This window comes from Crocuta crocuta, unplaced genomic scaffold (assembly GCF_008692635.1).
Source record: "Crocuta crocuta isolate KB4526 unplaced genomic scaffold, BGI_CrCroc_1.0 scaffold45, whole genome shotgun sequence".
NCBI classification, from domain to species: Eukaryota; Metazoa; Chordata; class Mammalia; order Carnivora; family Hyaenidae; genus Crocuta; species Crocuta crocuta.
This window is the reverse complement of record NW_027530544.1, coordinates 908623-936286: the sequence shown is the minus strand read 5'-3', so window position 1 is coordinate 936286 and position 27664 is coordinate 908623. Positions and strand designations below refer to the sequence as shown.

The 27664-nt window shown below is 38.2% G+C and overlaps 1 protein-coding gene and 1 long non-coding RNA gene across 2 annotated transcripts; one reads left to right on the top strand and one right to left on the bottom strand.

Annotated features, from left to right (window-relative positions):
* Positions 1-168: 168 nt before the first annotated feature.
* LOC144234398 (uncharacterized) lies at positions 169-15704 on the top strand. Its single transcript, XR_013335934.1, has 3 exons — positions 169-232; positions 13521-13626; positions 15447-15704. It is a non-coding gene; the product is annotated as an uncharacterized LOC144234398 (long non-coding RNA).
* Positions 13527-24478, bottom strand: CSTA (cystatin A). Its single transcript, XM_077767732.1, has 3 exons — positions 24413-24478; positions 16507-16608; positions 13527-13706 (listed from the first exon to the last, which is right to left on the bottom strand). Exons 1-3 carry the CDS (start codon positions 24476-24478, stop codon positions 13578-13580), a joined length of 297 nt encoding a protein of 98 aa, XP_077623858.1. The 3' UTR covers positions 13527-13577.
* Between the last annotated feature and the right edge of the window lie 3186 nt (positions 24479-27664).

Here is a 27664-nt window from a genome sequence, read left to right as displayed (position 1 = left end):
CATGATAGTATTCAAATGAGTCAGTAAATCTATCATTGCAGAATTCGGTCATTGGAGGGAAAGGATGACTTTCTAGTACAGGGTGACTGTATTAGTTTTCTTTTGGTACTTAACAGATTACCATAGTTTAGCAGCATAAAATCACATGCTTTTTATCTGTTTACAGTTCTGTAGGTCAGAAGTCCAGGACTGGGTTCTCTGCTTGGGGTCACATAGGCTGAAATCAAGTCAGGTAGGCTGGGCTCTTGTTTGGCGCTTCTACAGAAAGAATGTTTCTAGGCTCTTTCAGTTTGTTGGCAGAATTCAGACCCTTATGGTTGTATGACTGATGTCCCCATTTCCTTGCTGCTATCATAGGCCACTCTAAGTTCCTAAAAACTACCCACATATTTTGGCACATGGCCCACTCCTGACTAGCAATAGTGCATTGAATTCTTCTTTTTCTTGGAATTTGACTTCCTATTTTGCTATAAACCACACAAATTCTGCTTTCAAAAGGTCTGTGTGATTAGACTTGCAATGACAGTCTTCCTTTTGATTAACCCAAAGTCAGATGATTATAGCCTTAATCACACCTGCAAATCCTTTTTGCTAGGTAAGGTAACATCACAGATGTAATATCTCATGTTCACAGTCTAAGGTATTAGAGTGGGATGTCTTGGAGAGCTGTTTTAGGATTCTGCAAACCATAATGATTTAAACAAGCCATCTGGCTCTGGCACAGTTAGATTGACCAACTGGGTTGTAGGTAGGCATGTGTGTTGCATGTGTTGACCCTCATCGATTATGCATTTAGAAGTGAGCGATAAAGGTATAAAGTGCTCACCATTCTTTCAACAGATCTTTTGAGCACTGACTGTGCAGGTTAGATACCATCTTAAGCGTTAGGGATATTAATAAACAAAATCTACTTTTGTGGAGATTATAATCTAGTCTTCTTAGTAAGGAAAAGTGTCTTAGGACCAGCAATGTAAAAGATTTTCTATAGGACTTAAAGTGAATGGTGCCTGACAGAAAGTTGACATTTAATTTTTTTCTTACATCTGCATCTTTCAATTGAAAGGACACATGCAAGAAAAAAAGTAAGATTCAATAAAGATCTTCCTGATCCTCAGAAGGGAATTGAGAAACAATCCCTGGAAAGTATTCATAACAGTGTTTCCAGAATTTCAGGTCTGCTAGAATACTGTCTAGCTAATCCAATTATGTTAGTAGGATGCCCAAATCATCCCAATGTAACATGAAAAATGTGCAGTTATGGCAATGAGCAACTTTTAGTATAATGAGTATTAATATAATATGTTTAATTTGTGATGAATGGCATTTAAAGCTTCAAATATGAAGAGAAAGGGATGGCACACTATTCTTGAAAGTTGATTAGCCTGCTGAAACAGTGTCTTGCATATAATTGCTGCCTTAACAATAATAGTTGATTTTGTTGGCTTGAAGGATAGATAGGATTTAGTCAGAGAGAGAGGAAGAAGAAACGGAGTGCAAAAGTTCAGAGATGAGTTTGGCTTTTCCTTGACAGGACAGAAGATAGCCATAGAAGAAACACCAGTGATAATCCATCTTTAACAAGTGTTTGAGTATCTCGCGTATTGTAGGCACTATTAGCCAATATGAATACATCACTGAACAAAACAGATAAAAAAAAATACCTGCCCTTAAAGAACTTACATGTGGTAAGGGAGACAGAGAATATTAAAGAAGTAAATTATATAGTATACTAAAAGGTGATAAAGCTACATAACAAAAAAAGAGAATCTGGAAGGGGGAGTGGAAAGTGGGTGGCAAATGGCTTATTTCAGCTGATTAGAGAATATTATAATGTCCTTGTCTTTGAAAAGCTAATTTAAATGCAGACTGAAATATACCAAATAAGTGCAGTAATAAAAAGGAAGTTTTCTAATAAGTCATTTTCTCTCTCTCTCTCTCAGTAAGCTCTGTACCCAGCAGGGCTCAAACTCAATCCTAAGATCAAGAGCCATATGCTCTACCAACTGAGCCAGTCAGGTGCTCCAGTCATTCTCTCTTTTTTTTATAAGGTTTTTTTTTTTAATGTTTTATTTCTTTCTAGGAGAGAGAGAGAGACAGCGTGAGCAGGGGAGAGTCAGAGAGAGAGGGAGACACAGACTGAAACAGGCTCTAGGCTCTGAGCTGGCAGTCAGCACAGAGCCCGACGCGGGGCTCGAACCCACGAACCGCGAGATCATGACCTAAGCGAAAGTCGGACGCCCAACCGACTAAGCCACCCAGGCGCCCCCGGTCATTCTCTCTTTTAAGTTGTGCTTCAAAGATAACTGGTTTGGGACTTGGTGTGATAATGTACCCAGTGCTACCGCAGTAGTCTTTGCTTGTGTGCCGTCCTACCTATTTAAGACCATGCAGGGATAACTTGTAAACTGGAAGATTAGTTCAATTTGTGGTCTTGTTTCAAATCAAGAAAAATGAATATTATGCCTAGAGTTACGTGCTAATCAAATGTTAGCGATTACTTAGGTTACTCCTGATTTCTCTGTGGACTTAGCCTAATAGTTAAGCCTTGGTTGTCCCTTAAAAAACAAAAACAAAACACTGCTTATATAGTTGAGCGTGAACATTGAAGTGTAAAGAAAACAGTCAAAAAGTGACTAGTGATAGTGGCAGCATTTCTAGAAGAAGGCTAATTTACCCAACAACATTATTTCTGGGGAGGAAACAAAATGTTAATGAGGTTTAAGCCAAGATAGCTTCCAGCTTTTGAATGCAGTGGCCAGCTGAGGGTAATCCCTGTAAAGGGAAGAAGACTTAGCCTAGGTGAATTTGTGGGTCTCCTGATGCATAAGAGCAAATCCACTGGCACTTAAAGATAGTTGCTGTAGATGGAGTGGTTTTTCTCCAATTTTAAAAATTGGCAGGCAAAATTTGACTCCTGCTTAAAATTCTTCCGTGGCTTCTCCCCAAGGATAAGTACCAAGTTCTTAAAATGACTTTTGAAGTCTTTTATGCTCCGGTTTGGGCTTACCTCTAACCTCATCCCTCTTTACAATGCACTTTATTCCCCACTAGGAGGAAACTACTTCTGTTTCTAGAAAAGACCCAGTGTTAGCTCGGAACTTCAGCATATGCACTCTTCTCTGGCCAACTTTTCCCCATGCTTCATGTCTCAACTATCGCTTCCTTCAGCAAACTTTTTCTGACCTCTCAAATACAACTTAGGGGTCCTTATTATGTGCTCCCATGATAAACACTTCTATCATGATCTTTATCATGCTCTTCAATTGCTGGTTTACCTCTACCCCACCAGTTTTGGAGGGCCGGTGCTGTAGATACTCAGTGCTTGGGATAATTAAGCCTGAGACACAGCTAATTTTCTGCTCTACTTCCATTTTCCTCTTCCTGATCAAAAGCAGTGAGGTAGTTTTTGAGATATAAGTAGAAGACTATTGGGGTATTTTGGGGAAACTTACCTGATGCAAGCATTGACCTTTTCTCCTCCTTTTTTCCTGGAGTATGGTTAGGGTTCCTAGAAATAACAAGGACAAAGAGCTATGTTCACGTGGTAATGAACATGAAGATAAAACCACATACTGAGGATGGCTGAACAGAAAGAGAGAAGGAGACTGGATCATTGATGGCATTGTGGCTTGCCATTCCAGCCCTGAGCTATCTGTGTCTCCAAACTTATTATTAAGTGAGGGCAGGAACTTGTAATTTTTTCATTCATATCAAGAGAGGGTCATATCAAGGATGGTTAGCTTATTTGGTTAAGCCTTTTTGTTTAGGATTCTGTCACATGGAGCCAAATGCAGCCCATAAGTGGTATGTTCAGTGAACGAACAGTATACTGTTACTAATAATAGCTCATTTGTTCATTGCTTACTATAAATTAGAAGGTGAACTTTGAGAGATTCTAATAGGTAAAGGCTAGAGAAGACCAGTCCTATATGAAGGAATGGCCAGAAGTGTGTGAAGGAATTTAGAGGAAATTCATCTTCTTTCCATAAGAAGAATGTCTCAGCATTAAGAGCTAGTCCAGGGGTGCCTGGGTGGCTCAGTCGGTTGGGCGTCCGACTTCGGCTCAGGTCATGATCTCACAGTTTATGGGTTCGAGCCCCGTGTTGGGCTCTGTGCTGACAGCTAGCTCAGAGCCTGGAGCCTATTTCAGATTCTGTGTCTCCCTCTCTCTCTGACCCTCCCCTGCTCACGCTGTCTGTCTCTCTCTCTCAGAAATAAATAAAATAAAAAACATTAATTAAAAAAATTTTTTTAATTAAAAAACAGGACCTGTTCATTTCTTGCTTCCTAAGGATTTAGGTCAGATCTCATTTAAATATTGCAACACAAATGCAGAGTCCCCCCGCCTTTTTCTTTTTTGCACAATTGTTAAACTTACATTAAATCTCCCTGTCCCTCTCTCTCTCTCTCCTCCTAATCAATCATACCTTATTTCTCTGAGGACAAAATATTCCTGTCTGTCCATCCATCCATCCAACCAATTCAAACAATTCTTGCATCCATATGTTTGCCATGTGGATCAGATACCAGCCACACCACAGCCCTTTCTAGGGAAGATTCTGGCCCACAGTTCTTACTGAAAGAGCCCCTCTATGTAGCCTGTTTTACACTATGCTGATTCTACCAGGGCTGCGCAACTGCCCAAAAACTGCCAAACCTTAAGTTGGCCAGTGTCTGAGGACATGTCCTGGGGCAGGAAGGTGATCTGGACAATTACATTCTTCAAAGGTTTGAACCAAGAAATACTGACAAAATGATATAGTTAAGCAGTCGGAAGAGAGTGAAGCTTGAAGGAAAGTAATGTGGTACAATAGGTGCCATGATGGTCAAGTGTTCTGAGAAAGCAGGAGCTGTGAGGATGCAAATCATGAAGCAAAGAAAATTATACAGAAGAAAGAGTGTCAGTGAGAACTGGCAGAAAAGTGGACAGACACAGGTGCAGACAGCTGCTTGGGAAATAGCTGAACCCATTAATAATGTAAAAACTCACATCCATTGCTCCTCAGGTTCTTAGCTGCCTTGGATTCTGCTTCTTGGATCTCCAGTTATGAGACCCAGTTTTGTATAGATCCCCCTTCACAAGCGCTGGTTGTTTGGCATTTCCTAGATTCCTAAGCAGATGCATCTTTATGATAAATCCCTGCATTACATAATATAAATTCTCTTGAATCAAAGGAGCCTATCAAGAACGTTCCCACTGAGTCAGCTGACCAACTAGTATCTCCTTGTTCAAGTAATCCTTTGACATTAGGACAATTTTTCCTCATCCAGTACTTCCTCATATTGTCCTTTAAAGCACTGGGTATGTGCTTGGATAGTTCCTTGGGAGAAACTCCTCACTGTGTCTGAACTTCAAATTCCAGCAAGGGAAGCCTCGCAAGCCTTCAGGGTCCAGGATGAGCCTTTGGCTTTCTCCTAAAATAAACCAGGTAGAAATTGACAGAGTCACTTCTTCAGGTAAGTGAAGAAACCTATTTCCCAAGATGGGACAGAAAGGCATAGCCTAAAATCCCGAGCAGTATCACACCAGTAATGGTCATTTAAAAACACAGTCTGTGGCACAGAATTTGGGAGGGCCTGACAGACAGCTGGGGTGGAGTCCTTCACCCCTGCAAGGCAAGAGTACACATTCAGTTTCTCTCTTTGGGGTTAGACAAAATAATTTTTGCAGTAGATTACAAATTCTTGCTCCCAGATTCTATTTCAAATTTGGTTGGGGGAAATGCTTCAGAAATGCAATTTTCCCTTTGGTTGCAATGGTACTGTAAAGGAAGCCAAGTTTTTTTGGGAGAAGCTTATGCCTTTATTTGGATAAGCCTTAAATGGCCAATGAACTTTTGAAGACTCTATCAGCTGGATAACCTACAATTATTCAGTTATAGATATATTTTCTTTTGTTATTCTAGGACACCCATCAGTTCTTGGGAAATAAGTCCAATTGTTCAAATACCATTTCTTTAGTTTTTTCTTCTTTAAGATTGTTTACTTATTTATTTTGAGAGATTATAGGGTTTGTTTGTTTAGTGTGTGCGCAGACAAGCAGGGTTGGGGGAAGGAGAGAGAGAATCCTAAGCAGGCTTCACGCTGTCAATGCCGAGCCAGATGTGGGACTTGAACTCACTCACAAATCAAACTGTGAAATCATGACCTGAACCAAAGCTGGACACTTAACCGACTGAGCCACTCAGGCGCTCCCACCCCTGCCTCACCACTTCCTTGGTTTTTAAAGTAAGCCACTCCCTTTAGTAAATTATCTTCTATGTTAAAATTGTTTTTCATTTTTAATTTTTTTTAATAGTTTATTTTTGAGACAGAGAGAGACAGAGCATGAGTGGGGGAGGGGCAGAGAGTGAGGGAGACACAGAATCCGAAACAGGCTCCAGGCTCTGAGCTGTCAGCACAGAACCCATCGCGGGGTTTGAACCCACGAACTGCGAGATCATGACCTGACCCGAAGTCGGATGCTCAACTGACTGAGCCACCAGGCCCCCCTAAAATTGTTTTTTTTTTTTTAAGTTTAGTTTTTCAACAATAGTAAAATTTTTCAACAGCATTTAGTAAGTGAAAAATTATTTTCATACTTTTTATTTTACTTGGGCTAAACAGATTTCGGTCATATTTTCTGACATTTTGGCTTTTTTCTGTTTTCATCATCTTGTTTTATGTTGGTCTCAGCCTATCAATAACCAGTGTTGTGGCTGTACCAGCAGTTGGAGTTATTATTTTGATTGCAAGACATCCTTCAGCTCTTTAACAATAACTATCAGGAAACTTTGGTGGGGGGGAGAACCTGAAAATATATAGCACACCTGGGACCACAAAGCAAAGTCACAGAGTTAGAGAAAGTGACATTGCATGGCCTAGAGTTCTGCTTTTATTGGGATTGAGGGTGAGGGCCTAGGGTTTTGTGGGCTCACTCTTTATTGGTGAATTTTAAATGTAAGAGTGGAAATTTATTAAAAACAATTTTTTTTTAGTCTTTATTTATTTGAGAGAGAGAGAGAGATAGAGAGAAAGTGTGAATGGGGGAGGAACAGAGAGAGAGGGAGACACAGATTCCAAAGCAGGGTCCAGGCTCTGAGCTGTCAGCACAGAGCCTGATGTGGGGCTCAAACCCATAAACTGAGTTCATGACCTGAGCTGAAGTCAGATGCCTAACCAACTGAGCCACCCAGGTGCTCCAAGAGTGGAAATTTAAAGCATGGAAGAGTAAGAAAACAAGTGGCCCAAATAGTTCTTTATTTGAATCAACCAAGATTTCTAAAACAAGGGAGCCCACATTTGGGGGAGGCAGCTTGGTTCTTTAGCTAGTCTGTGTTCGAGATAGCCAACTGAGAAAAGGATGAGTATTTGAAGTGGATGCCTCCCCAAAGCTCAAGTCAGGCACTCACATTACAAAAGCAAAACAAAAAACAACTCTCAGGGTATACCCTACACACTTCTTCAGTTGTTTTTTTTTTTAATTTTAAAAAAGTTTATTTTTGAGAGAGAGAGCAAACGGGAGCGGTAAACAGAGGGAGAGAGAGAATCCCAAGCAGGTTCTGCACTGTCATCACAGAGCCTAATGAGGGGCTCAGACTCACAAACTGAGAGATCATGACTCCAGCCAAAATCAAAAGTCAGATGCCCAAATGAGTGAGCCACCCAGGGGCCCTAGTCTGTTTTTAACCTACCATACCTACCATCAGAGAGATAAAGGTTTTGTAATAAATTTTAAGCTTTGAAATAAATTCTTAATTTTATTAGGGCAAGTATTTTTCCTTTTCCCTTTATATCACTATAATACTCAACCCTAGCTGAGCTAAGAATCATTTGAACTCTGTCTCAGATTCTTATTCAGTTGGTCTGCATGGGGCCCAATTTGGGACTTTTAAAAATTTATGAATTAAGTAATTCTAACATGCAGGGATGATTAAGAATCACTGCACACATTACTTAATCTTTCCCCCTATTTATTCCTCTTTGTTACTATGTTCTCACTAATATGAAGTCTATTTAACCAGCAACAGGATATGTTTATTCATTTATTCAAGTCTGTTATTTCTGACAGTGAAGAGCTGCAATTGTCTTTGCATATGTTCTGTATGTCCCTTATTAGAGTAAGTCTTAAACATGTGGTATATTCAGATTAGTATATTACCAAATCAGGATAAAGTACAAATAAATCCAATCAATCTGATTTTAGAGTTTTGTATATCCTTGACCAGCTGCTCTGAGTTTACAGCTATAGATGTTTGGGTCCATCTTTGCATTGCTCAGAAAAGGATTCTTATTATTAGGCCAGTGGGATCATTTCTGGTAGTTCTTGTTACCTAAGAACCCTACTAACATTAGCCAGCCAGTGGAGATCTTTTAGTTCACTGATTGAACTTAATATCTATGTGCTAGGGGCTGAAGGCAGATGAATAGGACAGTTTCTTTATTATGAAATATCTAGCAGTGAATATATACATTCACTATTTCAAGCTCTCCCTTGCCTCCTACAAGGGTCAGAATAGCTGAGCAAATGAATTCTAAGCTTGTGTTAGTAGAGTGTAGGGGTTAAGGACATTGTTCTTGGAGGCAAATAGCCTGGGATCATATCTTCACTTTATTAACTAGCCATGAGGCCTTAGGCAGTAACTTAGCCTCTGTACACATAGTCTTCTGTAAAAAGGGGTAGTAACAATATATATGTCATGAGGTTGTTATGGGAATTAAATGAATGATATATGTAAAGTCTTTAGAACACTATCTGATATATAATAAACAATATATACTGTTATTATTTGGGGTACAGGGGGATTGACAAGTGGCACTACTAGGGTGATGAACAGAGTGCAGAACACAGAGGGAGACGTTATTTAGTGCATCTTTAAAACCAATGTCTTCTTTTCCCTTCTCTTTCTCTCCTTTGTCCTTCCCTTTCTTCCACTTCTTCCTTCTCTCTCCTTCCTAACAATTCAGCCCAAAATCCATTAGGTAGGCCCAAGGAAGGAATACTATGGACAATTATATACCAATAGATTAGAGAATACAGATGAAATCAACAAATATTTTAGAAAGACACAATACCAAAACCAACTCAAGAGGAGTCAACTAAATAGACCTATAACAAGTGAAGAGATTAAGTTAGTAATCAAAAACTTCCCATAAAGAAAAGCCCAGGCCCAGATAGCCTCATTGCTACATTCTACCAAACATTTGAAGAAGAATTAATACCAGTCTACCAAAACTCTTCCAAAAAGCAGAAGGGAGAGGAAAACTTTTCATCTCATTCTATGAGACTGGTATTACTTAGATATGAAAACCAAAGATATCACAAGAAAACTACAGATTAATATCTCTCAAAAATATGGATGCAAAAAATCCTCAACAAGATGCTAGCAAACCAAATATAGCACATGAAAAAGAACTATATATCATGACCACATGGGACTAGGAATGCGAAGTTGGTTTAACATTCACAAATCAGTTAGGGGTGCCTGGGTGGTTCAGTTGGTTAAGCATTTGACTTTTGATTTCAGCTCAGGTCATGATCTCATGGTAGTGAGATTGAGCCCCAAGTCAGTCTCTACCCTGGGCATGGAGCCTGCTTAAGATTCTCTCTCTTCCCTGTGCCCCTCCACTGTTTGCTTGCTCTCTCTCTCTTTCTCTCTTTCAAAAATAATAATAAATAAACAAGTAAATAAATAAATATCAATTAATGTAATACAGCATAGTGAAAGAATAAAAAGCAAAGCCACATGAACATCTTAATAGATGCAGAAAAAAAGCATTTGACAAAATCCAATATCCTTTCATAATTTAAAAAACTCAAAAAACTAAAAAAAATGTCATCATCTTGATAAAGGGCATCTTCTAAAACCCCACAGCTAACTTATCACTAAATAGTGAATGACTAGATGCTTTCTTGCTAAGATCAGGAACAAGACAATATACACTCTCACCACTTATATTTACCTTTGTACCAAAAGTTATAGACAGTGCAATTAAGGAAGAAATAAAAGATATCCTGACAGGAAAAGAAGAAGTAAAACTAGCTCTCTTTGCAGATGACATGATCTTGTTGTATATGACAATCTTAAGAGGGGTGCCTGGATGGCTCAGTCTGCTAAGCTTCCAACTTTGTTTCGGGTCATGATCTCATGGTTCGTGATTCCAAGCCCCACATTAGGTTCTGCACTAACAGTGTGGAGCCTGCTTCAGATTCTCTCTCTCTCTCTCTCTCTCTCTGCCCTTCCCCTACTTGCATTCTCTCTCAAAAATAAATAAATAAACTTAAAAAAAGAAAATGCTAAGAAATTTACCAATAAACAAATTCAGCAAGATTGAAGAATTCAAGATCAATATACAAAAAAATTGATTGCATTTCTATTGCATGCAATGAACAAGCCAAAATGAAATTAAGAAAACAATTTCATTTATAATAGCATCTATAAGAATAAAATACTTAGAACTAAGTTTAACAAATAAGTGCAAAATTTATACTCTGAAAACTATAAAATGTTGTCAAAAGAAATTACAGAAAATGTAAATATTTGAGGAAACAGCCCGTGTTCATGGATTGAAAGGTTTGATATTGTTAAATGGAACTACTCCCCAAATTGATCTACAGATTCAACATAATCTGTATCAGAATCCTAGCAGACTGAAATTTATAACCTATTTCTAAAATTCATATAGAAACTCAAAGGATCCAGAAGAACCAAAACATTCTAAAAAGAGAAAAACAAAATTGGAGGATTCACACTTATTGATTTCAAAACTTACTACAAGGCAACAGTAATCAAGAAAGTGTAGTACTGGCATAAGGAAAGACATGTAGATTAGTGGAATAGAATTGAGGATCTAGAAGTGAATTTATGTGCCTGTGATCAACTGGTTTTAACAAGGATGCCAAGACCATTCAATGTAGAAATGAAGAGTCTTTTCAACAAATGGTGGTGGAACAACTAGATAGCCACTTGCAGAAGAAGCAAATTGGATCCTTTCTTCATACAATTTATAAAAATTACCTCAAGGGGCGCTTGGGTGACTCAGCTGGTTAAGCGTCTGACTTGGTTTCGGCTCAGGTTATGATCTCATAGTTTCATGAGTTCGAGCCCCACATCTAGCTCTCTGTTGGCAGCCTGGAGCTTGCTTGGGATTCTCTCTCTCCCTGTCTCTCTCCCTCCCCCACACATGCTGTCTCTGTCTCTCTCAAATAAATAAATTGAAAAAATTAACTCAAAGGGGATTAAACACCTAATGTAAACATTAAAACTACATAACTTTTAAAAGAAAACATGGGAGTGAATCATCACGTGTTTGGATTTGGCAAAGGATCCTTAGATTTGACACCAAAAACACAACAACAAAAGAAAAACAGATAATTTGGATTTCATTAAAATTAAAAACTTTGGGGGCACCTGGGTGGCTCAATCGGTTAAGCGTCCAACTTTGGCTCAGGTATTGATCTCACGGTTTGTGGGTTCAAGCCCCGAGTTGGGCTCTGTGCTGACAGCTAGCTTAGAGCCTGAAGCCTATTTCAGATTCTGTATCTCCCTCTCTCTCTGACCCTCCCCTGTTCATGCTCTCTCTCTCTCTCTCTCAGAAATAAATATTTTTTAAAAATTTTTTTAATTAAAAACTTTGACACTTCAAAGGACAGCATTGAAAAGTAAAAAGAACAATAGAATGGGAGAAAATATTTACAAATCACATATCTGATAAGGGACTTGTATCCAAAATGTGCAAAGAACTTTTACAACTCAATAATAAAGATAAATAGCCTGATTAAAAAAATTAAAAAAGGATCTGAATAGACCTTTCTCCAAGGAAGATATGCAAATGTATAATAAGATCATGAAAGATACTTGACATTATTTGTCATGAGGGAAATGTAAATCAAAACTGTAATATGCTATCACTTCATCAGGATGGGTTGACTCAAAAAGGCAGATAATAACACATGTTGAGAATATGGAAAAATTCAAACCTCCTGTACTGCTGTTGGGGTTGTAAAATGGTGTATCTACTTTGGAAAACAGTCTGTAAGTTTCTGAACAATTAAACATATAGAAACAATTTCACTCTTAGGTATATACCCAAGAGAAATGGAAACATGTATGACAAAAAATATGTGCAAATGTTTATACATTATTCATGGTAGTCAAAAGGTAAAAGCAACTCAAATATCCATCACCTGATAATTGATAAACAAAATGTAGTATGTCCATAAAATTAAATATTATTTGGCCATAAAATGGAATAAAAACATTGGCACATGCTACAACATAGATGAATCTCAAAAAAATTATGCTAAGTGAAAGAAGCCATTTGCAAAAACCCATATGTGATTTCATACATGTGGAATATCTAGAACAGACAAATCTGTAGAGACAGAAAGTAAATTCATCATTGCTTAGGAGTGAGGATGTGGAGGAGGATGGGGGATGTTAGCAAAAGGTACGGTTTTCTTTTTGAGGTGATGAAAATGTTCTAAAATTGGCTATGTGATAGTTGCACATATTTTAAAATATACTAAAAACTATTGAATTGTATACTTTAATTGGGTAAGTTATATGGCGTATAAATTATATCTTAATAGAGATGTTAAAAAATTCTGAGAAAAAAATGGCAATTAAATGGAACATTTGGTTTTGGACTGGAACTTTTAGCACTAAAAGACGTTTTGGGAATAATTGAGGGGACTGAATGTTGTCTGGGGATTAGATGTTAGCAAACGTACTAACAGTACATTAACTATTGCTTTTAGTACATTAACTAAAATCAGTTAATTTCCTGATTTTTATGGTTATATTTCAGTTGTTCAAGAGAAAAAGCTTGTTTGTAAGAAATGTACACTAAAGTTTTTGTTGGTGAGAGGGCATCGCTGTAGGTAACTTACTCTCAAGTGTCTAGGGAAAAAAGATTTTTTGCAACTTATCTGTTAAATGTACACTAAAGTTTTTGTTGGTGAGAGGTCATCGCTGTAGGTAACTTACTCTCAAGTGTCTAGGGAAAAAACAGATTTTTTACAACTTATCTGTTAAGTTTGAGGCTATTTCAAAATATAAATATACATATATATTTTTAAAGTTTGTTTTTATTTATTTTGAGAGAGAGAGAATGCATGAGGGGGGATGGGCAGAGAGAGAAGGAGAGAGAGAATCCCAAGCAGGGTCCACACTATCAATGCAGAGCCCAATGGGGGACCTGAACACACAAACGGTGAGATCACCACCTGAGCCAAAGTTGGATGCTTAACTGACTGAGCCACCCACTTGCCTCAAAATATAAATATATTTTGGAAAATACCTGATTTAATTTTTTAAATGTGAGGCTAGGGATGGAATATTGGATTCTCAGCAACCATAGGGAACTGAACACTCATGATCTAGTCTGTCTATGGTGGGAATGGTGGTGGTGGTGGTGGTCTTATCCTTTGACTTTAAGAAAGAAAAGAGAATTACTATTAACACAATAGAAGAGAAATAGTTGAAGAAATCTATTTATTTGAAAATAAATGCTTCTTTATTGAAATTTACATGTTTTAGCAGGAATCATTGATCAGTAGCCAGTGGAAAATACCAGACGACTTTTGGAAAATGCTGTTAAAAGCCTGTCAGCTCATCGTCCTCACTTTTGCCAGTCTGGTAACCAGTAAGTGTCAAAGACGAATCTTGTACTGGAAGACCTTTGAATACTTTAATGTGAATATACCTATTATCACCTACTTGCACCTAAAAGATAAAAAAAGAAAAAAATGAAAAGGAGATTCATTCAAACGGACCTCTGTCAAGTGAAAGATCTACAGACTATAAAACTTTACTGAAATAAGCTTTTTGGGAACAGCATTTCTAGACCAGCATTCTTAGACCCTTGATTTTCATAAGTCTGCCATCTTATTTTATGAGGAAGGGTGTGGCAAGAGGCACAGGCCCTTATTTTATTTTACTTTATTTTATATTATTTTATAATTTCCTCCTGTTTGGGCACAAATGAAAGTTCAGAATTGCATTTCATTTTCAAAGATGCACAGAGCAAGAAAACAAGTGACCATCATTTTGTTGATTTTGTTTTCTGACTTCCAAATTGGGATGTTTTATTTGCCACATAGTTTGAGAAGGGAGGAGAAAATCAGAATTATCCTAGAAATTTTGGGATGTGTGGTGCTCATATCTATATTAGAACCTACTTTATAAGTGCCCCCTAGTATAACTGAGCAGGGCCCAGGAAGTGGACCGTGTAGTGTCCCTCCTAAAATAAAGGGATCATGCTGGGAAGTCATTGGTATGAAAATTGAAAAGGTAGTTTGGGCATGAATCTGGGACCTAGAAAATCATGGTAGGAATTTCTACCTTTGTTCTTGGTTGAAACAATAAAAATTTATCTTATGAGAATATTTTTTTATATTCTGATATTCCTTCCTAATTAATAAATACCATTATCAAATGTTTACTGTGATTCAGAGGCTATGATGAGCAGTTTATATACTTCTTACTATAAGGCCTGAAGAAAGGTGGAACAAATGACAGTTTTAGAGATGCAGAAGCAGATTAGGAGACATAAAGTAATTTTCCATAAGTTTCTCAGTTAATATGTGACAGAGTCAAAATCAGAATCCAAACTCTAACATTGATGTTCTTTTCACTCCACAGTGTAACCTTTTAAAAGCATTTATTCTGTACTTGGAACAGGGCATCAGCCTTTTTATACATTATTAGATGCAGTACAGCCAGAAGTTAAGCATCAGACCATCTGGATTCAAATCCTAGCTCTGCTTTTATAATTGTTTGACCTTATTAGTTACTCCATCTCTCTGGGGCTCCGTTTTCTCATCAGTAACCCAAGGGAAATGATCATACTTATCTCAAATTTGTTGAGAGGATTAAAAGAGATAGTACATGCCCAGTTCTTAGAGCATATTATAAGTGCTCAGTAAATTTCTAGTTCATTTATTCCACACAACACCTGGCAAAGTAGGTTATTATTTGCACAGGGAAGACAAGGGCATTGAGGCTCAGAGAAGATGAGCAACTTCAATTACACAAGCACTGACTAGTGGAACAAGTCAAACAAGGGTTCAAGGGTGCCAGAACTGTCTGACACCAAAGCCTGAAGCCCTTCCATTCTACCACCTGCCTCTTAATAGATACTTGAGAAAGAACAGAGGTCACATCACCAGCAAGACCTTAAATGTAGAGAGTGGTTCAAAGCAGAGATCAACAACTAGATAAGATGGCCAGGAAGTAATGAAGGAACTGTAATCCAATAGTAGAAATTTGACCAGGCAGGTGGTCTTAATGGAAGAAATTTTCAAGTTTTCTGATAAGCTTTTAAGGACATACATGAGCTGGTTAATATATGAACTTTATGAACTTGGGCTAATCATAAATTATTAAAACAATGATCCCAATTTTGATGACATGTTTCTTGTCTTTCAACAAAATCATTTTTAACTGGAGAACATTCTTTTTTAGCTGTGAAGAAAGCAGATTGAGAAGGGAGGAAACAATGCCAGCGCTTTCTGAGGATAATGCAGGATCTCATTCATGTGCACCACCTCAGGACCTGGCATGTACTAGGAGCTCAAATTTCCTATGCTTAGCTGGTTAGGACTATTTTATTTTTTGGCTCAAAACATTTTTCAAAAATGTTATATCTTAAATAGTTATTAATTGTTAACGAGAAATAAGCCAGAGTGTATGTTGGTCAAATGGTTTTGTAAAGATTAAGTAAATGCATTTGAATGTCTGTTGTTATTATTTATTAAATCAGAATTGTCATCTCAATACAAAAGGATGAAAATGGTTCCTAAATATCTATGGTTGATTTGAAATGGTTCCCTCTCAACTTATCTTCTTCCATTATAACTGGATAGTGCATCATTTAATTTATTGATATAGCTATAAAATTAATCTTAACATTATTTTAAATGTTCCACTGTTTTAAACTACACCTACAGTGTCACAAATTGACTTCACTTATTTGAATTGCCAAAATTATTCAAATTGTGTTATTCAAAATGCTATGTAAAGGACAAAAGCAGTTTAAGTTATCTTCTCACCTTAAATTTTAGGACTTAAAGTCCTTCCTAAAATCCATTTAATTAGATATATAGAATCACAAAGCTTTGAGATAGAATAAGCTTCAAGATAGCAGTGGTCCAACTTCATGCCTTCAGGCAACTGAGATACTATCCCCCCACTTCCCATAAGAAGCAGCCATAGCCACAAATTAAACATGTTTGGAACTGTTATGAAATCTCTTTCTATACAAATTATGAAAATTTATAAAATGTAATTGTCATTTAGAAGGACTCAATATAAGAAAGCTTTCTAAATTCACAGGAAACATGGTATAAATATCCCATCATCTACCAAATTTGAGAGTCTACCACTTAGGAAGTTTCATGTGGAGTAAGCATCTTCATTTAGTACAACCAGAAGGGACAAAATATATGGCAGGGGTGACAGGGAACATCACATAAAATGAAATACACAGTATCTTTTAGTGCCAAGGTGGATGTTGAACTCTAACCTTAATGTAGTAATTTATTCCAGCAACCACTTGAGTTTTGTACTCTATAGCTTCAAATTTCTGGTAAGTCTCATTTGTTTTTTCTTCAAGCTGAGATTTAACCTTAAGAAGAGAAAAGAGGAAACACGTTATCAAAGCTATATTAGACTCCATTTATGTGATTTACAAACCTGGAAACCTTGTGTTTCTGAAGGTCCTCACACATGATAATGAGAGCTATTTCCAGTATTTCAAGGAAAAGAAAGCATCTACCTTTAATAAGATTACATGAGCTAACTAAAATCTCAAATTTTGTTGCTTTAAGGCTGAATTTACATCAACTTGTGGCAATATAGCAATATGCTAACGTTTTCACTAGTAAAGCTTTAATATATATACCTTTGATTAATAAAGATGGGAGAGCTATAATTACTACTTAAAATTTTTTATTTTGAAATAATTTCAGACTCAAAGTTACAAAAATAGTGCCAGGATCCTTAATTTAATCACATCTCCAAGTCTCTTTGCCATGTAAGATAACACATTTACAGGATTCAAGGATTAGGATGTTGGCCACCATTCTGTCTACTACCGGTGGATTATAAGCTTTGTTGGCAGCATTCCCAAACCAGACATGACAAGGGTCTCAAACTCAATATGTGAACTTCCACTGGATCTACCAGTTTTCAGTATCAGTCCTTCATTCCTGCCCTCAGCTGGGCCTGAGAATGCTAGTGTCCACTGTGTTCTGACTCAGCTTCTGCTACGAGTAAATCACCAGAATTCTGTGAGGGTGGAGGATGGGTAATAGCTTATCTTTCAGCTTGGAAGAGAGTGAGAGGGAAGGATCTGGGGGCAAGCTCCTCATACAGATCTGTCATCTATTCTCCTGGTGTTAGCCTTATGTCTCACTCTTGTCATCATAAGTTTCTGGCATTGCTAGTACTTGGGCCATTTTGGAATTCTGCACCATGAATCCACTTACTTCTGGCTCATCATTCCCCTCTGTGGTTTCGGCTTTGTTTAGATGGTCCAGTAATTTTCCATTATTCACCTGTTTTCCATCTTCCAAAGTTTTGTCAGTATCTCTGCGGTGGTATTTGCCTATCTCGTGTTGTCTTTCTATTTGTGGCTTTGTACCCACAATATTTAGCCCACAATATTTTCCCACTATTTAGAGGGAAATAGATGTGTATGTTTGATATACTTTGTTTATTGGGAAGTTGTCTCCCTGCCCATCACTAAAGCATTTTACGTGTTTTAGGCAGGTCTCCCATGCATCTAGGGTTCTCCCAAGGCCATATCAAGTCCTTCCCTTCAGTGGGCCAGAGGTACTGAATCCTTTTCTATCAGCACCTCAGTTTGGGTACCAGAACTGTTTTCAAAGATATAGACATTTCCAAACTCTTTGAATTCTCAGACTACTTTTGAGGCTACAACACTTCATGGACCACCACCCATTTCTCCTGTGACCTTCAGAATAGATGGGAAGAATGTGATATTGCTTTCTTGAGATGGAAAATAAAGCTCCAAAGTGGACAAAGGAAGGAGACAAATCATGAGGAAAAAAAGAAACCAAACAAAAAGAAATTGGAAGAGGTAGGGTGCAGGAGAGAGGGAAAAAGTAGACAGGAGTGCAGAGAGAAGTCAGATAAGGAGAGGAGTTACTGTCCTGTTGCTTCCTCTGTCTAACCCTTCTGAGCCAACACGGGGTACCAGTCAAGTTAGGAGCTGAGTTGGAAAGGGTTAATCTCTACACTAAACCCAACATTATCTATTTAAACCTCATTTTACAAATGAGGGACCTAAGGCTGTGAGGAGAACATGACTGCTAAGGCTGAAAAATTGTTAATTACAGCTATTTAAGGCTTTAAATCTCTTGCTTGATAGCTTAAGTACCTGATTTATCTGTGGCAGTGATCTGTATTCCTTCTGGTTTCCAGTCTTTTGGTCGTGGTTTTTTTTGTTGTTGTTGTTTTTTTTTTGTTTTTTTACTGCATATCAGAAAATTTTATTTCTGTCTTAATAGATCAAAATCTGCCACCTTTCCACTGAATCTATGTAGTCCACAAGTCCAGAGTTTTCCATAAGAGAGCTGATTTCAAATGTCCTGGTTTCTTCTGGGGAATGCACTGACACCTGTCAGACTGTGTGCCATGATTTCAGGTTCACTCTACTTATAACCTGTAGCCTTGCTCTCTCTTTCCAGTAGAACAGACTGTTATTATTCTAATGTTGGATGCTCTGAACCTGGGGTCATGAGACAAGCTGAGGAGCAGGAAAGGGGGAAGAATAGGAAGGAACTGGTCAGTGAAACCTTAATTTTCAGAAGGCAACTTGGTGCTGAAAGACTCCCCAAGGATGGGTTCTGGGAGGGTGAAGCCAGTTGGGAGTGGTGGTCTGGGACCTGGTGGTACATAGACAGACCTTGAGCTGAACACAGTTGGCATTCACCTTCCTCAGCCTGCCATGCATGCTGGTGGCTGAGATGCTGGAAGAAGAAACAGTGTGGGTTTGTCACTTGGGCCCCAGCCAGTGGATGGATACTGTCAGGAAGGAGCAGCTGGTAAAATACAATTACCCTAGAGCTGTTTAAGTGCTTTTTGTTGTTGTTGTTGTTTTGTTTTTGTTTTGTTTTGTTTTTATTGCTACAGAACATGAATCTTGGTGAATTGTTAGTTCTCTGGGATCTGAGGATTTGAGCCATGCTCCACCCAACGCCTATGGTTTTTCCCTATCTGTAATCATTCTGCAGAAACATTGGGCTACGCATAATTTGGGGAAGAATGGATAGAAAGGTGATAGAGGCAACATGGGTAAGCCATATTTGGGGATGTTTTATAGAGTAAGGAAGGAGAGTTTGGGCAGTAGCATGAAAGTATACTAGGACTGATGAGAGGTGACTTATAGACATTTGTCATCTGACCATGTTTTGAGGGAAGGGACAAGTATGGGGCAAGGCAACCGGTATAAGAAATGATGGCACCTGACATAAGAGAGGAAAGGTTGACTGAAGAACGGAGGGAAGAGTCTTACACTGGAAGGAGGAATGAGATCCAGCAAGAGATAAGGAAATCAGAGTGTTCTTGCACCAGATGAATACAATCTTTTAAGAGAAGAAACTGAGATACCTGCTGGAGGGGTCATGGGGATGAAGGGACTGAGGAACCAAGGAGAAATAAGGTCCAGGTCCACCTTTCTGGGGTTTCTAGAAAAGGGCCAACAGGATATGGCTGAAAGGTTGTTCTGGCAGACCTAGGGTCCTGTTGCTGTTGTTTGCTGGCATGAATTCATAGATTTGTAGTGATTGAGTTTCTGTGGTTCTGCAACTTCCTTGAGCAAAGTTCTCTGGATCTGGAGCACAAGCTGAAGAGGAAGTGGTGGCAATGGGAGTGATCTCTAATTGAGGACCTGAATGCCAGAATTTCACAGGGTCAACAGAAATCAGGGCTGGAAGAGTGAATGAAGCCATCCACTATGGGTCCAGGCTGGATGAATGCTCAAGTTGGTCTAGGCATGCTCTGATGATGAAGAGGAGAGGGTGAGTGCCTGAAAGATTGTAGTATGGCTGAATGACAGGCTATCTGGGTGTGAGGCAGTGGGAGAGGTGATTGACAAGGAAGCTGCTGTCAGAATACAAATGTGTGGGTGAGTGACAATAGTGACATGCTAAGCTCTAGGGTGTGGTGTTCATGATGGTATGCATAGGAGGTATTTGTATGGTATTATGGTCTGTGCTTGCCAGGAATGGCATTCAGTAATTAAATTTGATGTGTGTGTGTGTGTGTGTGTGTGTGTGTGTGTGATGTATGTATCTACCTATGTGTGGATAATAATAGCCCTTGTTTCTAAAAACGATTGTTGAAATAACATTTCTTTCCTGCATATAAAGTTACTCAGAATTCTCATCCATTGGCTTTTTAACATATGATGTAACATAATGGATCAACAGTAATGATGTTGGGCTTTTTGCTGGTAGGACCACTCACTTGGTCGTTAATTACACATATTATGGTTTTTCATAAATGGGGCCAAGTATAGCTCATTATTTTCTTGAGTGTATCTCATCTCCAATCTATTTGTAAAATCTCTCTAAAGGCAGGAATCATCTTTGTGTCCCTCCTGTCCCTATAGCATTTCACATGGTACTTTGTACATAATGTTTTCTGAATGAAGAAAGCAGGGTTGTTTTTCTTCATGACAACTTGTCTTTCCATAAAGGAAAGTGAATAGAAGAGAGGGATAGCAGAGATCTTCAACTAATACAAAGAATTCTGGGAAAGGGGATTTCTTCCATGTGTACTCTGGACCCAAGAATCAGTAGCATCCTTTAGTAATTAATACATGATACACAATTACCATTCAGTCTCTGTTATCTTCAGAATGGGGACACTCTTTTCTTCTGCCTTTGGAAATGTTCAAGTCTCCTCAACCCCAAGCTCTTTGTTTGAATTTCTTGTCTTTCTGACCTTGTTCAACATCCCTCTTTCATTTTGATGTCAAATTCCTTAAACCTGCAGTTCTCCTTTTTTCTTTGATGCTTTCTCCTCTCTATGAGATAGCCTTCATCCTTCCTTTCCCTCCCAAATGGAGTCCTTCCTTTAGTTGGCATTCCACTAAGAAGCTTTTGGATACCGACAGGGAAAGCTGATAAACTTCAGCTCCTCTAAGAATACCTGCATTTTAACAGGTTATTAAAAAAATAAGAATACATAAAAAAATCAAAGAGATAAAATTACAAGGTAAATGACAGGTAGTAGTGGTCTTCCTTGGGACCCCCTAGGATCATACCAAGTGTATGACTACCAACACCTAACCCCTACCCATTTGCCTGGCTCTGACTGTGCACCTAACTAATTCTATAATCTTGAAGAAGGTGTTGATTATATTTCCTCATCTAAAAGTGGTTTTGGTAGTACCTGCCTGGGGAGATAAGTTATATAGTTGATGGGATGTGCTTCCTAAACTGACCATTCCTCCACCTTCTAATACTTAATTGGGAATTGCCCCCTACGGTGCTCCTGTAAGAGGGGAGCTAGCTAAATGATAACTGGGAGCTTAACACTTGAGAAGCAGAACTACCATCCAGTAATTATTCACTTGAAAGTTATGAACTTTGGGGCATCTGTATGGCTCAGTCAGTTAAGCTTCCAACTTCAGCTCAGGTCATGATTTCATGGTTTGTGAGTTCGAGCCCTGCATCAAGGTCTCTGCTGTCAGCACAGAGCCTGCTTTGGATTCACTGTCCCCCTCTCTCTGCCTCTCCCCTACTTGTGCTCTCTCTCCTTTCTCTCTCAAAATAAATAAACTTAAAAAAAAAATAAAGAAAGTTCTAGCTTTGATGGACAAACTCTAATGTCTTTCCTGGTTCCAAATCTATGATTTAAGAAATGTTTTATATTACATCCTGCTTATCTTGATTTCCCTAAATGGAGTGTAAACTCCTTGAGGGCAGGGGCCATGTCTTAAAGTCCTTATGTATCTTCTTTTAAAAAAAATTTTGTAATGTTTATTTATTTTTGAGAGACAGAATGTGAGCAGAAGAGGGGCGGAGAGAGAGGGAGACACAGAATCTGAAGTAGGACCCAGGCTCTGAGCTGTCAGCACAGAGCCCTCTTATGTATCACAATGCTGGTCACCTAAGAGATATTCAAGAAATGGTTCATTCATATTCATTTGTCAAATTGATTTAAATCTGAGGCTGGCTGCTTGCACAAATAAGGCAATTTGCCATACCATGTGTTTCCCTCAACCCACCTACTTCTCCATGTTCCTGCCACACCGTACAGTGGAAAAGGCAGGTGGTCAAAATCTGAAGACAGACCAGCTTCTTAACCAGGCAGTTATTAACTGCTTTGAATCTCAGTCTAAAATCTCACCTGAAAAATGGACATGATGATTTTCTTCCCTGCCCCAGGGATTATGATGATCAAATGAGAGGTTAGTCGAATGGATGACAAGGCTGCAAAGCACCTTTCTGGGGTGACATAGTTACTTATTAATATCTATCTCTCATTCTACCTCCTTAACAGGGTAAGCCTTGACGTAAGCAGCAAGAAACACACTTGCAAGTTAATTTCATAATTTAAGATATAGCTTACAGATGGGTGTTTTTAACAATGCAAGGCCTTCTTATAGCTTTATAGCTTCTTATTAAAAAAATGATTCTTGGGGCACGTGAGTGGCTCAGTCGGTTGGGCGTCGGAGTTCAGCTCAGGTCATGATCTCACGGTTCATGGGTTCGAGGCCCCGTCAGGCTCTGTGCTGACAGCCAGCTAAGAGCCTGGAGCCTGTCTTCAGATTCTGTGTCTCCCTCTCTCTTCTGACCCTCTCCTGCTCATGCTGTCTCTATCTCTCTCTCAAAAATAAATAAAACATTTAAAAACTGTTTAAAGAAATTATTCTTGATTACAAAGTAGGCTTTTTAAAAATGATTAACATTTTCTGCACTCTCTCTATCAAATCTGTTATTCCCCATCTTTCTTACAGCTCTGGTCCCTGGAGAGTCTTGGGGCATTCTCTGGCGTCAGGGGTGATTTCAGGTAAAGATTTGAAGCAAATAACTATGATGCCTCATCTATGCATATTTCTTTCTTGTTTCCAAGACATTATTATGCACATCATCTTATTTCATCCTCATAGCTTTGAGGTCAGCAGAGCACGAGGTGTGATCTTCATCTCACAAATGGAACTGAGATGTTTTTTTCAGTGCCTTGCTTTTAGAAAACCCATTTCCCATAGGTCTCCTGGATATTATGCATCTCTAGTCCTGTAGGCCAGTGAGGTCATGGATAGCAGCAGGGCCATCACCTGAGAGCTGGTTAGAAATACAGGCTCTCAGGCCCATCCCAGCCAGATCTACTGAGTCAGAATCTGCATTTTTAACAAGACTCCCAGGTAATTCATGTGCACACTGACCTGATATAGGGACTCAAAGAAAATTATTAAGAACTTAATAGTATGCTTTACAAGAAAAATAAGCTGCAAAGTATTTTTTAAAAGAACTTTTAAAAGGGAAACATTTAGTCCCAAAGAACTAGTGTTAGAACTCCAGGCATCTAATCTCTAGAAAGTTTCCAGAGCCCTAACATAGAGGATTCTCTCATTCACACAAGAAGCTGGTATTGTTTGCCAGTGTCATTGAAGGAAGTTTTAGAGAGAAAAACAAGGAATGGTATAAGAAAGTAGTGTGACAATTTATAGGCCTAAAATGGTACTTTATATATATTTTCTTTTCATAAAATATGCAATACAATAAATTTTTATTATTTAAGTGATAGCTAATCAAACAACACTTAGAAAAATGTATCATCTTACTAAAAACATTGAGTGCTGGTTTCACCATAATGCATTTTGGAATAAGCATAGACTATGCCACTCCTCTTCCATACTAGTTTAATCGTCTTCTAAATATTAAGAGACTAAAATATTTTCTATTTATTCAAATTGGCAGGAAGTTTGTAAATGGATTATCTTTGCAAGATTGTTCTTCATTTAACCCATTAAAAAAAATTTCCCTGTAGAGAGGGTAAAGTCCAGTTTGTCAAATTGTTAGCATCCTCAGACTTTAATTACATGTTGGCTCCATTTGGTAAGATCAGAAAAGTTTCATCAGAAACTGAATTAGTAATCCTAGAATCATACACTGTAAGCCTATAAAGGTGTACACAGTACAAATTCTTCTTTTATAAATGGGGAAACTGAGGGAAGGGATCCCATCAGACAAGGGATGTTACTTGACTGAGATCACTCTCATATTTGGGGTTATTAGAGGTTTCATCTGGAAAGGTTTTTAGTTGTAGAGAAGCCTGAACAAAACAACACAGTTCTCAGTGTTCCAATTTTCATGTTCACCCACACACTTAACACAGCAGACCTAGGAACCAAGATTTTGAATCAGTCCTTTTCATGAGATACATCAACTCACCTCATTAGCAATCTCCTGAATTTCTGGAGTGGCAGGTTTGGCTTCACTTAAGCCTCCAGGTATCATTTTGACTAACTGCTTCTTTGCTAGGCAGGATGCTGGAACTGAAGTGATCAGGTCAGCGTGGAGACTCTGGTTTTTAAAGAGGGATGTTCAACAAGCTCCGCCTCCAGAAAGTATTGTTTTTCATGGAGAGCAAATAGGCATAAGGAAAATGAATCTGTCTTGAAGCAAGCCATGCTGCTTCCTCAACAGAATATGCTAATAGGAATTTGGAAGAGTGAGGGCTGGGGACGGACAAACAGGTGTGCCCAACAAGTCACCTTGTCACAGAAGTCAGACTTCCTTGCATTCTCTTTGACAAGGGTTCATTCCTGTTGCATCTGAGGAATGAAATCTGAAGCCACAACCAGAGTTTCCTAATGTTTTAAAGCCTCTAACACAACATTTTGTATTTTAAGGGTATTTTTATTAATAATGTTAAGGCTGACTGTTTAGTATTTACCTGACTTTAAAAAGAAAGTAAAATGACCTATACGGAGAAATTTGGCTGGATATTTGTATTTTATCTTTTTTTTTTTAACATTTCTAGAACTGCAGAAAAACACAAAAAATAAAAAAACAAACACTTATATTCATATTACCCATATTTAAAACTTTTAACATTTTATCTTACCTACTTTCCCTTTTCTTTTGTAGTTATTTTTAAGAAATAAAATATTACCAACCTCCCACTCCCCTCTCCCAAACTGCCCCTCCCCCAGAGGTAAACTACATTGTGAGTTTTACACATTTACTTAGTGTGTTTTTAAAAATTCACTTAAATTGTATGCTAAACATATATTCTGTTTTATGCTTTTTTCCTGCTCAGCATGTTTTTGAGTTGTTCCATATTGATACACAGACCAATGTAGTTTATTTCCTTTAACTGATTCTTGTGATAGATTTATCTATCTATCTATCTGTACATCATCTATTCTCTCTATCTGACTGCCATATGCTATTCCACATTTCACATACTTATTCCCCTATTGATGAAGACTTTGGTTGTTTCTAGTTTTTTACCCTTATAAACAAAATTGCATGTTTTCCCCTTTTGTACATGTGTGAGGACTTCTGCAGGCAAATTATCTAGAAACAAAATTGCTATTTTGTGTGAGTATTTATCTGTATTATTTTATTCAATTTTTGGAATATGTAACACATACATATGATTAAAATGTTCAAAAGAATTTACAGTATAAGGAATTCTTTCCCCACACTTCCTCAGCCACTCTTCTACTCCCTAGAGACTATGGTCATCAGCTTCTGTATCTTTCAGAGATATGTACAAATATATAGATATTTACAATATATATGTACAAATAATATAGATAATTAGCTACATAAATACATATACATGTGTATGTACTTTTCTTGTGTAAATGGTACAAATGGTACCCTATCACATAATCTATTATGTGCTTTGCTTTATCCCTAACAATATATTTTGAGACTTTTTTATATTATTATATTATACATTAATACTTTAATATAATTAATATATAATATGTTATATAAATTATATATTAAAAAAGTGCTTAATTCTTTATAACGTTTGGCAGGTGCTTGACAAATTTTTAGAGATAGGTAGGTATCTTACTAGATAATCTAAGGGGTGCCATGCAGATGCATGTCCATGGAATGCCCTCACCCATGTATTGAGAAAAATAGGAAATGTGAATGACATGGTGCTCACTTAAGTGGCGGCAAGTCACCTTAACACGTTGGCTCAGCTCTGGTCACAGATAATCCTTGACATTTTCCCGTGACCTTTCTAAGTCAGGTCCTCCTATATCCAGGCCTCTAACTTTTTTTCAAGACCCAGTCCATTTCTGCCTCTCTGTTTATCAAGTTCAGGTGATACTTATCTAAACTCCTCAGGGGTCAGGCATAGGGTAAGCAGCCTATCTTCTATTCTCTTGCTAGAGACTATGCCTGTTAATCTTGGGTAATCTCTCTTGATTCTCAATAATTTCTTTTAGAAGCAAAAACTACCCTCAAAGCAAATACTGCTTTTCTCTTTACATTTCCACAATATTCTAGCTCTTCTCAAAGGTAGTAATGGATGCTTCTGATAGGGAAGAGTCACATACAAGGAAGTGCAGAAAAGAAAAACACAACAATTACTATCTCTGTTAACTATTTAATTAAACACACAATAATAAAATGCACATTTTTTCTTTCATAGTTTATTGTCAAGTTGGTTTCCTTATAACACCCAGTGCTCATCCCAACAAGTGCCCTCCTCCATGCCCATCACCCCCCTTGCCCTCTCCCCCTCCCCCATCAGCCCTCAGTTTGTTCTCAGTATTCAAAAGCCTCTTCATGGTTTCCTCTCTCCCTCTCCCCAACTATTTTTCCCCTTCTTCTCCCCCACGGTCCTCCATTAAGTTTCTCCTAATCCACCTGTAAGTGAAAACATATGGTATCTGTCTTTCTCTGCCTGACTTATTTCACTCAGCTTAACACCCTCAAGTTCCATCCACATTGCTACAAATGACCAGATTTCATTGTTTCTCATTGCCATGTAGTATTCTATTATATAGATAAACCACATCTTCGTGATCCAGTCGTCAGTTGATGGACATATAGGCTCTTTCCATGATTTGGCTATTGTTGAGAGTGTGGCTCTGAACATTGGGGTCCATGTGCCCCTATGCATCAGCACTCCTATATCCCTTGGGTAAATTCCTACCAGCACTATTGCTGGGTCATAGGGGAATTCTATTGTTAATTTTTGAGGGATCTCCACACTATTTTCCAGAGCGGCTTCACCAGTTTACATTCCCACCAACAGTGTAGGAGGGTGCCTGTTTCTCCACATCCTTGCCAACATCCAGAGTTTCCTGATTTGCTCATTTTAGCCACTCTGACTGGCGTGAGGTGGTATCTCAGTGTGGTTTTGATTTGTATTTCCCTCATGATGAGGGACGCTGAGCATCATTTCATGTGTCTGTCGGCCATCTGGATGTCCTCTTTGGAGAAGTGTCTGTTCATGTCTTCTGCCCATTTCTTCACTGGATTATTTGTGTTTCGGGTGTAGAGTTTGGTGAGTTCCTTGCAGATTTTGGATACTAGCCCTTTATCTGATATGTCATTTGCAACTATCTTTTCCCATTTTGTCAGTTGCCTATTAGTTTTATGGATTGTATCCTGTGCCATGCAGAAGTTTTTTATTTTGATGAGGTCCCAGTAGTTCATTTTTGTTCT

Bases quoted from the DNA above. Each gene is read 5' to 3' on its own strand.
- CSTA (XM_077767732.1), bottom strand. From the start codon at position 24,478: ATGATACCTGGAGGCTTAAGTGAAGCCAAACCTGCCACTCCAGAAATT. The intron at 16,609-24,412 runs GTGAGTTGATGT...TCTCTTCTTAAG, and splicing joins TTCAGGAGATTGCTAATGAG to GTTAAATCTCAGCTTGAAGA. The intron at 13,707-16,506 runs GTTAGAGTTCAA...TTTATCTTTTAG, and splicing joins GAATAAATTACTACATTAAG to GTGCAAGTAGGTGATAATAG.